The 12501-nt window shown below is 42.1% G+C and overlaps 1 protein-coding gene across 3 annotated transcripts; it reads right to left on the minus strand.

Annotated features, from left to right (window-relative positions):
* Nucleotides 1-689: 689 nt before the first annotated feature.
* LOC138972731 (uncharacterized) lies at nt 690-12501 on the minus strand. 3 transcript variants are annotated; one of them, XM_070345388.1, is made up of 6 exons: nt 12462-12501; nt 9116-9338; nt 7241-7444; nt 6931-6966; nt 4030-4113; nt 690-1624 (listed from the first exon to the last, which is right to left on the minus strand). In XM_070345388.1, the coding sequence occupies exons 1-5, from the start codon at nt 12480-12482 to the stop codon at nt 4052-4054; spliced, it is 546 nt and encodes a 181-aa protein (XP_070201489.1). In that variant the 5' UTR covers nt 12483-12501; the 3' UTR covers nt 690-1624; nt 4030-4051. The 3 variants fall into 3 exon arrangements, with proteins under 3 accessions (XP_070201489.1, XP_070201486.1, XP_070201487.1); XM_070345385.1 differs by having other exon boundaries at nt 4030-4117; XM_070345386.1 differs by lacking the exon at nt 12462-12501 and adding an exon at nt 10867-11039 and having other exon boundaries at nt 4030-4117.

Below are 12501 nucleotides of genomic sequence, written 5' to 3' on the forward strand. Positions count from 1 at the left end.
TCCGAAAGCGGCGTATGGCTGCCTAAATGGCGGGGTACAATCGGTCATACACGTAAAATTCTACTCGTGCAAAACCACGAGTGTACGTGGGAGTTTCAGCCCACGAACGAAGAAGAAGAAGAAGAAGAAGATACGGTTTACTTTAAAAGCATTAACTCAGCCTGATTTAACAATAACTGATCTTTGAGAGAGAGAGAACAAAAATAAGCGACTCAGTTTTTGATCTGTTGATGTGTGCGAACCGGGCATGATAAGTTTAGTTGTGCAACAGTGAAGAACAATTCCCTTTTTGTTCAAGTGAGCGTCGCTACAACCATCCCAACGCGTGGAGGCATGATGAAATAAAATCTGACCACTGGATTTCGATCACCCGAAAACGGCGTATGGTTGCGTGAATGGCGGGGTAAATCGGTCATACACGTAAAGTATCGTGGGAGTTTCAACCCATGAACAAAGAAGAAGAATAAAGTGATACAACACGTCATTGCGGGCTTGTAATACGTATAATGCCAGGAGAGGAACCCCCCCCCCCCCCCAAAAAAAAAAAAAGTCTGTTTACGGTATCCCGACCGACCCTATTTTTTCGCGCGACCATATACTTTTTTTTGGCATTTGGGAAAAAAAAAGAAAAAAAGTCTTTGCTTTTTTTGGCAAAATAACTTAAAAAATAATATGGTTTTTAAAAAAAAAAAAAAAAATTAAAAAGACCCCGACCTACCGACCCTATTTTGTTTGCCTATGTTACCGTAAACAGACTTTTTTGTGCCTAATGTAACGAATCTCCTTCTTCTCCATTGGAGACTACTCACGTCACTTCTTTACGTCATATTCCTAATTACGTTTTATCAGAAGTAGCTCATTTCCTATGCAAGAGAACAAAAACCACGTGGACAGACTATCTAGAAACCGGCACGGTTGGCCTAGTGGTAAAGGCGTCCGCCCCGTGATCGGGAGGTCGTGGGTTCGAACCCCGGCCGGGTCATACCTAAGACTTTAAAATTGGCAATCTAGTGGCTGCTCCGCCTGGCGTCTGGCAGTATGTAGGTTAGTGCTAGGACTGGTTGGTCCGGTGTCAGAATAATGCGATTGGGAGAGACATGAAGCCTGTGCTGCGACTTCTGTCTTGTGTGTGGCGCACGTTATATGTCAAAGCAGCACCGCCCTGATATGGCCCTTCGTGGTCGGCTGGGCGTTAAGCAAACACACAAACAAACAAAGACTATCTAGAAGCCTGGATGCGCCAGGTGATAAAAGGCTGAGCAAATATTTCCCCCCAAAGTGGCTGCTGTTCTTGTACAACATTTTTTCATGATTGTTTTGTTTAATTTATTTCTTTGTTGACGGTATCCCGACTGCCCATTTGACCATTTGGTTCATCTTACTGAAAGTTTGATGTTTTGTGTGATTTTTGAGCACATTTGAGATTCATACTTAGATATTTAGCTGGAAAACTCGTCATCTCATGGAACCTAACTATCTGAGTTCCTTTTTTGTCGATATTCATGTTCACTGCTGCACGGGGAGGCTATGTGTCTTCTCGGGTTCGTCTGTCGGCTGACGTGTCCGGCAATTCAGTGGACACCCAAGTCTGTTTCTTTGCTTTTCATCGCGGTAGCGCCTCCTCCTAACGGGGAAAGAAACACACACACACACACACACACACACACACACACACACACACACACACACACACACACACACACACACACACACACACACACACACATTGTAACAATTGTACAAATTAGAAACAAAATATATAGAATATTGGAAAGAAAAAGTAAATAGCTCATCCAAATTATTATTTTACAAAAATGCAGTAAAAGGTTATCAAACCGCAGCATACTTATCAATAGCAGATACAAAATACAAGCAAGCATTGTGTAAACTTAGAATAAGTGCTCATGACTTGAACATTGAAACGGGGAGATATACTAACATACCAAAAGAGAACAGACTATATGTCTAAAGCGTGGGACATTGGAGGATGAAATGCATCTTTTAGACAAATGCATTGCATATAATGATATCAGAAATGAATTAATGAAACATATAAATAATTCAATACACTTGTACAATTTACCTAGTCAATTAATACATGATGAAACACTTCAGTTACAGCTTGGTAAATATATACATGATTGTTTTCTGAAGAAGAAATAATGATTTTTCTTTTATTTATGTTGTTTGGTTTGTGCCGTATAAGCCTTAAGGTTTCGTGGCAATAAAAGATTATTCTATTGTATTCTATTCTATATATTCTATTCACACACACACACACACACACACACACACACACACACACACACAAACACACACACACACACACACACACACACACACTCACACACACTCACACACACACACGCACAAACACACACACACGCACGGACGCACGCACGCACACACACACACACACATACACACACACACACACACACACACACACGCACACACACACACACACACACACCTCAAAACGTTGGTTTATGTTTAGGGCTTAAGAATAGTTGTAATTGAAAGACTGACATCCTTTTCTAAGCGTTTGAGGCCATTTGTTGCGAAGTGAAACTCTCCCTACCCTTCGGAAAATTGTAAATACACGTTTTATAAGTTTGCAGTAGCTTATAAGGTACATAGGTATAATAATAATAATAATAATAATAATAATAATAATAATAATAAGAACATTTATATAGCGCTAAATCAAAAACTTTCGTTAAAAAGGCTTGCTCTAAATGGACACGCATGTGTTTTCCCCTCCTAGTGTTGTGCTTTTGGCCACCATGGACCACAATTAGCACGCTTTTTCCTCTTAGTGATTTGTATTTTGATTAGGGGTTGATGACTGATTGAACGTGAACAAATTACAGATATGTAGCATAAGGTTCTGTTCAAAAACTTGTTTTTGATACATACCCAACCAAGATTTGGACTTGCAATTGTTTTGAATGGAGTGTATTCTCCAATAAGCTATGTGTCTACTTTGTAGCAACTGAACTTAGCAGGTTTAGGTAAACTCGTGTAGCTTTCTTACGATCCTGCCAAGTGAAACCACAATTTAAAATAAAAATAAAGAAATAAATTTGAAAATAAAGAAACATTGATGGCTCAGATTTACAGGGGGGAGGGGAGGGGGCATGCCCCCGGATCCCCCTCAGAGCCGGCCTTTGTTCTCTAAATGACGGTTTTGGAAGGTAGTTGGGTAATATTTTGGCTCAGGTTGCACTAGATCGGTCAATTTTCGTTGTTTTGATATACATTTGTCTTCTTAGATTAACTTTTTGGAAGGTATATTTAGGGGGGGGGGGATGCTCTTGTAACCCCCTTGAAGGTTCGGGCGCTTTGCGTCGTCGATCTTCCCTAAATGGACATTTGGGGGGGGGGGGGGGCATGCCCTTGGTACCCCCTTGAAGGTTCGGGCGCTTCGCGTCGTCGATCTTCCCTAAATGGACATTGGGGGGGGGGGGGCATGCCCTTGGTACCCCCTTGAAGGTTCGGGCGCTTCGCCTCGACGATCTTCCCTAAATGGACATTGGGGGGGGGGGGGGGGCATGCCCTTGGTACCCCCTTGAAGGTTCGGGCGCTTCGCGTCGTCGATATTCCCTAAATGAAATTTGATGAAGATCGAAACCCTTAAAAATGATGTGATCCGCCCCTGAGAGGGGTACCCCAACTCAACGTCTATATCTTCTAAAAGATCACACAGCAAACACCTGGATGTCAACAGCAAATTGGATAGGCTTGCAGACCTTAATCATGGCAGACCTTAATCATGGCAGACCTTAATCATGGCAGACCTTAATCATGGCAGACCTTAATCATGGCAGACCTTAATCATGACAGACCTGAATCATGGCAGACCTTAATCATGGCAGACCTGAATCATGGCAGACCTTAATCATGGCAGACCTGAATCATGGCAGACCCCCCGAGGGGGGTGAGGGGAGTTGGGTTCAATGTGACGGTCCGTTGGAAGGGAAGTGAACAACCCAATAAGGTTTTTTTGTATGTATTGGGCATGCTTACCAGATAATGTAGATGCACAAGATCAAAGCCGGTATGGCAACCAAGCCAAAGAATGTGGACGTAACGATGATGAAGGCCGTCCAACTGCCTGAAAACAAAAGTGAAAAAATAACAAACAATACATACCTGAGAAAGCACAACAGTATTTTACCCCCCCCACCCCTCCACCCACAGCCTTTTGAAATTAAAACAGTATTCTCCCCCCCCCCTCCTCAACCCGCCGTATGAGACTGGGTGGCCGAGTGGTAACGGACTGGGTGGCCGAGTGGTAACGGACTGGGTGGCCGAGTGGTAACGCACTTGCGCTCGGAAGCGAGAGGTTGCGTGTTCGACCCTGGGTCAGGCCGCAATTTTCTCCCCCCTTTCCTAACCTAGGTGGTGGGTTCAAGTGCTAGTCTTTCGGATGAGACGAAAAACCGAGGTCCCTTCGTTGGGGTGTGCACGTTAAAGATCCCACGATTGACAAAAGGGTCTTTCCTGGCAAAATTGTATAGGCATAGATAAAAATGTCCACCAAATACCCGTTTGACTTGGAATAAAGGCCGTGAAAGGTGAATGCTCGCCTAATAGGCTACTGAGCTTTACTGGCCGATGTGAATGCGTTATATATTGTGTGTAAAAAATGTCTGTTTGTCTGTCTGTCTGTAAAAAAGTCCATTTCAAACGGCAGAAATTAATATGTAAGCGCCTAGGGCTATATCTAGATTAGGCGCATAAAAATGATCATAATAATAATAATAATAATAATGAAATTAAATAGGCCTAACGAATTTACAAGTTGTTGTCAAATGTGACCCTCCACCACGAAATGAGTCACATGTCACCTTTGCATGATTTTCATATTTTTACATTTTCCTAAAGAGTTTTTTATGCTCTATCCAGTGGTGAAACCCGTTTTAGAAAAGAGCGAAAACTGTTTGAGTTATAAGCATGTGACTAAGTTGACCCTCACACTGTTACCAGACACTCCCCGGACTAATATTAAGCCTAGCGCAGAACCGCGCGAGGTGACATGCGACTCATTTCGTGGTGGAGGGTCACAAATACCAAAGAACGTCCTTGTTAGGAACACAACTGTATCGGAAACATTTAAGAGTGGTGATCGTTGTTACCAAATATGAAGATTACCTCTCCTTTCAGCAACGTGCTATAAGCATGTTATAAGACACAACGGAACAAAAACTGACTCTCCATTGATGTGACAAAGTATTTGTCTGTTTGCAGAGTAACTTCCCATTGCCCAGCCCTGGTTCTTCTTCTTCAAAGAAGTTGTAACTTACATTTTGAATGCCTTTAAACGTCGTTAGCTGTCTGTCTGTCTGTCTGTCTGTCTCTGTTTAACTGTCTGTCTGTCTGTCTGTCTATCCGTCTGTCTGTCTATCTGTCTGTCTGTCTCTGTTTAACTGTCTGTCTGTCTGTCTGTCTGTCTCTGTTTAACTGTCTGTCTGTCTGTCTGTCTATCTGTCTCTGTTTAACTGTCTGTCTGTCTGTCTGTCTGTCTGTCTGTCTGTCTGTCTATCTGTCTGTCTGTCTGTCTGTCTGTCTCTGTTTAACTGTCTGTCTGTCTGTCTGTCTATCTGTCTGTCTGTCTCTGTTTAACTGTCTGTCTGTCTGTCTGTCTATCTGTCTCTGTTTAACTGTCTGTCTCTGTTTAACTGTCTGTCTGTCTGTCTGTCTCTGTTTATCTGTCTGTCTGTCTCTGTTTATCTGTCTGTCTGTCTCTGTTTATCTGTCTGTCTGTCTCTGTTTAACTGTCTGTCTGTCTGTCTGTCTCTGTTTAACTGTCTGTCTGTCTCTGTTTAACTGTCTGTCTGTCTGTCTGTCTGTCTGTCTATCTGTCTGTCTGTCTGTCTGTCTGTCTGTCTCTGTTTAACTGTCTGTCTGTCTGTCTGTCTGTCTGTCTCTGTTTAACTGTCTATCTGTCTGTCTGTCTGTCTGTCTGTCTGTCTGTCTATCTGTCTGTCTGTCTGTCTGTCTGTCTCTGTTTAACTGTCTGTCTGTCTGTCTGTCTCTGTTTAACTGTCTGTCTCTGTTTAACTGTCTATCTGTCTGTCTGTCTCTGTTTATCTGTCTGTCTGTCTCTGTTTAACTGTCTGTCTGTCTCTGTTTAACTGTCTGTCTCTGTTTAACTGTCTATCTGTTTAACTGTCTGTCTGTCTGTCTGTCTCTGTTTATCTGTCTGTCTGTCTCTGTTTAACTGTCTGTCTGTCTGTCTGTCTGTCTCTGTTTAACTGTCTGTCTGTCTCTGTTTAACTGTCTGTCTCTGTTTAACTGTCTATCTGTTTAACTGTCTATCTGTCTGTCTGTCTCTGTTTAACTGTCTGTCTCTGTTTAACTGTCTGTCTGTCTGTCTGTCTCTGTTTAACTGTCTATCTGTCTGTCTGTCTCTGTTTATCTGTCTGTCTGTCTCTGTTTAACTGTCTAACTGTCTGTCTGTCTCTGTTTATCTGTCTGTCTGTCTCTGTTTAACTGTCTAACTGTCTGTCTGTCTCTGTTTATCTGTCTGTCTGTCTCTGTTTAACTGTCTAACTGTCTGTCTGTCTCTGTTTATCTGTCTGTCTGTCTCTGTTTAACTGTCTGTCTGTCTGTCTGTCTCTGTTTAACTGTCTGTCTGTCTCTGTTTAACTGTCTGTCTGTCTCTGTTTATCTGTCTGTCTGTCTCTGTTTATCTGTCTGTCTGTCTCTGTTTAACTGTCTGTCTGTCTCTGTTTAACTGTCTGTCTGTCTGTCTGTCTGTCTGTCTCTGTTTAACTGTCTGTCTGTCTGTCTGTCTGTCTGCCTGTATATCTGTCTGATCTCTCCCTCTCTCCCATTTCCAGCCTGCCAGTTGTGAATGTAGATTTATCACTCTTCTACTTTTTGAAAACTGCAAATAATAAAAGAAAGGTCGCAGGAACTTACCTGACCGTGCGATACTGCTGTTTTGCGCAGGTGTTTCTGAAATAAAGACGGCCATCAATTATGAAAAAAAGCACAGGGATAGATGAACATGATCGTGTGAGCAGGAAATATGGTACATGTACTTTTGAATTATGGATAACATAACAAACCGTTGAAAGTTACTAACCATCATCCAACTTTGATTCAAGGTCATCTTGCGCATTAACTATCAGTTCATGTTCTTTACCTGAAGTGCAAACAATACAAGCAACACAAAATTAGTGGTACTTTCAAAGGATGATTGATTTGTTTAAGTCCTTAAAACAATTACCTTCCACAGTCAGACTGCAGACAGTCATGATCATGCCGTCTGGTGGCATCAGTTGACACAAATAATGTCCATCAAAGTCTGCGGTCACGTCAGGGATATCGAGTGTCAAGCGATCTGTTATGTTGCCGTTCCACAGAACCCCTTCTGCCACCTCGCAGATCGGTTGTAGGTCATTGGAGCGAAGGCACCTGAGAATGCGTTTTTCTGTTTACAAAATGAGGACACACACCAAATTATCTAAGAAAGCAATCAAGAGTCACGGTAGCCAACAAAAGGCGGATTAAACCGGACCATGCAAGCGTAGCTGCCATTGCTACTTGACAAAAAAACGCTCACTACATTACCACGTTTTAAAGGCTCAGTGCAGCTCACAGCCTTCGTTTTGCGTTTTTGTTGCAGCTGAGTGCATTTACAGTTCACAAATCCTCCTATGGTAGTAAAAAAAAACCAAAACTACCCAACGACGAGATCTGTGAAGCTCGACAGTTTCTTGTTCACGCGGGTGCATAACTTAACCTAGTTATTACGTGGTGTTTGGTCGGAGTTCGATTCAACTGAGTGATTCCGGCCTCCATTTTGCTTTACACAAACTCATGATGACGTCTGACATAGTTTGCTAGTGACTGTCTTTTTGTGCATGATGTGGTGATCTACCTGATCTAAATTTAGATCCAAAAATAGGTCGAGACCAGCCGGGTCCGAGTACGAAATTAATTCGTAAAAAAATCGCAGTTCTTGACTCTTTGGGTGCAAGTCAATGAAACTTGGTAGTTCTTCTAACGGATAGCCGCCTGAGGTATGACTAAAAGCCCCAGGGGCTCCGTGCACCTGGATTTGACAAGTTCAGTACCTTTAAGAATTTGTGGTTACCTATTTGACCACCTAATAAAAAAACAAAAACCCCAACAACAAGCAACCCAAAGACAGAGAAGAAGAGGGTTATACAGTTAATGTTGTGAACATGTATGTCTGCCTTTTACATTTAAGTCCTTGGTTTTACTTAAGTTACATAATGTTTTGATAAATGTTTTGACAAATGTTTTGACAAATGTTTTGAGAAATGTTTTGACAAATGTTTTGATAAATGTTTTGACAAATGTTTTGACAAATGTTTTGATAAATGTTTTGACAAATGTTTTGACAAATGTTTTGATAAATGTTTTGACAAATGTTTTGACAAATGCTTTGATAAATGTTTGGAGTTTGTACTTTCCCCGACAATATATGCGCTTTTAGAAGAAACTCGACTGTTTATCTGCCCCCCCCCCCCCCCCACACCCACCCTTGCTATTTATTCTTGGCGAGAAGTTACAACAAGTTACTAAAATAGTGATAAGATGAAAAGTGAAGCAAAGTTTTCAATTCCAAGGTTTGACCCTTCAGCATTTGTCAAAGCTGTAAGCAAAACTGTTGACAGAATTATTTTCAAAAGGTTTTACCAAACACAAATGAGTACTCTTTACCAATCCATATGTTCATTTATAGACAAATGAAACGCTTAACTTAAACGCACTTAACTACAGATGAATTATCAAAATAATTAACTTACTTAAGACCGGCACGGTTGGCCTAGTGGTAAGGCGTCCGCCCCGTGATCGGGAGGTCGTGGGTTCGAGCCCCGGCCGGGTCATACCTAAGACTTTAAAATTGGCAATCTAGTGGCTGCTCCGCCTGGCGTCTGGCATTATAGGGTTAGTGCTAGGACTGGTGGGTCCGGTGTCAGAATAATGTGACTGGGTGAGACATGAAGCCTGTGCTGCGACTTCTGTCTTGTGTGTGGCGCACGTTATATGTCAAAGCAGCACCGCCCTGATATGGCCCTTCGTGGTCGGCTGGGCGTTAAACAAACAAACAAACAAACAAAAACAAACTCACCTGAGAAACGATCTGAGGCATTGAAGGGATAATGCATGACGGAAATTTGATGTCCAGTGTTTTCCACGCTGTGATTGAAGTTGCAGGTCACGGACGCATTCTGCCCCACTTTGAACTGTCCAGCATCGCAGGTGACCCGCTGTTGAGATGTCCCCCTGGCTAACAGCGTGATGAGCAACGCTGTGAGGCACGTAATGTTGCCCATAGTTGATACTTTGTAGCCCTGTCAAAACAGTTAAAGAAGTACAGTATATATATGTGACCCTCCACCACTGACGAAATGAGTCGCATGTCACCTCGCGCGGTTCTGAGCTAGGCTTAATATAAGTCCGGGGAGTGTCTGGTAACAGTGTGAGGGTCACCTCAGTCACAGGCTCATAACTCAAACTCAAAGTTTTTGTTCTTTTCTAAAACTCTTTAAGAAAATGTACAAATATGAAAATCATGCAAAGGTGACACATGCGACTCATTCCGTGGTGGAGAGTCACATATATGTATTTAAAAAAAGTGTAAATACCAACAAAGGCGGGTATGTATGTGGGTGCGACAGATGTAACTATGTTTCTTTGAGAAAGTCTTAACCAAATGAGGCAGGGCGCTATTAATAGATCAAATAACCAAAGGGAAGTAAGCGCTCTAAATGCATACGACATGTGTAATGGAGTAAGCTGGGATGAAAGTCGCTTGTTCATTTCAATGCTTGTTATTCTCTCAGGTGCCAGGAGACTGGTTCGATTACTCGATTACACGTGTCGTATGCATTTAGGCCCCCCCCCCCCAAAAAAAAAATAGGTGTGGTTACGGTAACATAGCCCAAAAAAATAGGGTAGGAAGGTAGGCAATCACTTTTTTTTAAAAACTTTTTTTTCTAATGTGTACAAATTAAACCTACTTGACAGGGAAATAAGTGTGCGACTCGAGCGCTTTCGCTTTCATTGCGTTTTCTGCACTCGTTTTCTTGGTGTTTTTTTTATTTTTTTTTTTACAATTGTAATAAAAAGTTATAGGGTCGGCCCCTAAAAATAGGGTAGGTCGGGTTACCGTAACCACACCTTTTTTTTTTTTTAGGCCTTAGAGCGCTTACTTCCCTTTGGTTATTTGATATGTTTCTGTGTGTCTTTGACTGCATCGAGCATTGCTAAATTCAGTTCTGTAGCCTTCTTCTATAACAAGGTTTTGTGCCCTGGAGACGGACGTGTGGCGCTTTAAGGCCATAACATCCACAAAGGATCAACAAAGAGCCACATTGAGCGTAGGAGATCAAACACATATATACATCGAACAGCCTACTGCATTTAATTCTTGCACACTGCCTCTGTTGGCTTTAATGTTTAACTCTAGGCACAAACATGAAATAAAGCAGTAACTGGAACGTTTAATCGATGACAAAAAGCTTAACAAACTTTGTAGAAAACTTATCAGCAGTGGTCAAGATGTTTTTGGGATGTAAGCTTACGTCCACCAACCAGTGACGAATTTTGAAATATTTTCACGAAGATCGCATAACAGCTGAATATATGTAAAAGATATAACATTTTACTCGTAGTAGGTCTCGTATACAATCATAAACGCTACAACGCAATCCACCGTGTCAAGTAAACTTGGTTTAACTCCTTACACAGACAGAACGCAGACGATAAAACGTTAGCAAACCCACAATGTAAGTTTCCCGCACTAAAGAAACTTTCAACAAATGTCGCGAAAAGAGCGATCATACTGCCAGTGCGATTCATACTGAAATTCATACATACCGATCGTTCGTCATGAGGTTCTTTTTGCGCTGCTGAATAATAATACTAAGTTTCACCACCACTGTGGTATCTTTTGTGTCTCTATCCTAGTGTCAGATTGTAAAAAAGTCTATTTCTGCTGCTTGTAACTATACTGCTCAATGTTAGAACTAGAAGTCTAATGGCATAACGCATTGAAATGAGCGGCCGGAAACGAGCAGTCTCGCCACGCCTGTATCGAATCCGGTGCGATAAGCCAACTGGTGCATACATGTAGAGCAACTGAAATTACTATAGACTGTGACGAAATGTGCTCGAGTGCGAGTTAGGACAAGTTAGGCCAAAAAAGAAAATAGGTCTGTTTACGGTAACATAGGCCAAAAAAATAGGGTCGGTAGGTCGGGATTTTTTTTTTCTCCAAAAAACCATATTTTTACGTTATTTTGCCAAAAAAACAAAAGAATTTTTTTTTTTTCCCCAAATGCCAAAAAAAGTCTAGGGTCGCGCGAAAAAAATAGGGTCGGTCGGGTTACCGTAAACAGACCTATTTTGTTTTGGCCTTATCGTGTTACACCAAACAGTATGCCACACTCTGTCACGACAGGCAGAGCTATCGATTGCCAGAACTAAACGTTTGTCTGTTCCTTTCACAAACCATCATTCCCGGATAGTCTAATCGGCTGAAGGGACGTTAAAAGTCAGAAACCAATCACACCCTCCCCCCCCCCCACACGCACATTCCCGATAGCATTCCCCCTTACTCATGCATGCACCCACACACGTACACAAGCACGCACGCACGTATGCATGCACTCACGCACGCGCGCACACACACACTCACACGTACACACACACACACACACACACACGCACGCACTCACATACACATAGGCACGCGAACACAACAGTCACTGACTCTCTCTCTCTCTCTACATATACGACGCTGTATATTTGTGTATAATATGTAATGTGTAAATATTCATATGTTGTTGTTTTTCTCGACTTTAGTTCTACGTGAATGTCTGTGTAAATATGTGATTAAGAGTAGTCCCCTCTCTGGGCGAGGGCTGGTTGAAACAAAGCTCGTTGTATTGTTTATGCCACAACCCTCGAAAAATAAAATGTGATGTGATTTGATTTGATCTCTCTCTCTCTCTCTCTCTCTCTCTCTCTCTCTCTCTCTCTCTCTCTCTCTCTCTCTCTCTCTCTCTCTCTGATCGGTGCATCGTTAAACGTTTCATGTTTTCGAAACTATGTGTACACCGATTTCCCTTCCCCTCCTTCCCCATTGCAAGGGGCCGATGGCCTAGCAATTAAACTTTCGTATTCGTATATTCTCTCTCTCTCTCTTTCTCACATTGTCAAACAAGTAATCCAAGCTTGCTTAGTGCTGGAGTTACTGGCATTATATTCTAGGCTTGGTACAGTTGTCAGAGTAATTTATGCAAGTAAATTTAGCCACAGTCCAACTCCACTACACAGATAGAACGCAGCCAATAAAACCTAAACAAACCCACAATGTAAGTTTACCGCACTGTAGAAACTTTCAACAAAAGGCTTTCAACAAGTCGAGCGATCATACTGCCAGTGCGATTCGTACTGAAATCCAAACATACCTTTAGTCGATAGTTCGTCATCTGGTTCTTTTTGCGCTGC

This window comes from Littorina saxatilis, linkage group LG8, assembly GCF_037325665.1.
Source record: "Littorina saxatilis isolate snail1 linkage group LG8, US_GU_Lsax_2.0, whole genome shotgun sequence".
Taxonomy (NCBI): Eukaryota; Metazoa; Mollusca; class Gastropoda; order Littorinimorpha; family Littorinidae; genus Littorina; species Littorina saxatilis.

Bases quoted from the DNA above. Each gene is read 5' to 3' on its own strand.
- LOC138972731 (XM_070345385.1), bottom strand. From the start codon at position 12,482: ATGACGAACTATCGACTAAAG. The intron at 7,445-9,115 runs GTGAGTTTGTTT...TTTTGTAAACAG, and splicing joins TGCCTCAGATCGTTTCTCAG to AAAAACGCATTCTCAGGTGC. The intron at 4,118-6,930 runs GTAAGTTCCTGC...TTTTGTTTTCAG, and splicing joins CAGCAGTATCGCACGGTCAG to GCAGTTGGACGGCCTTCATC.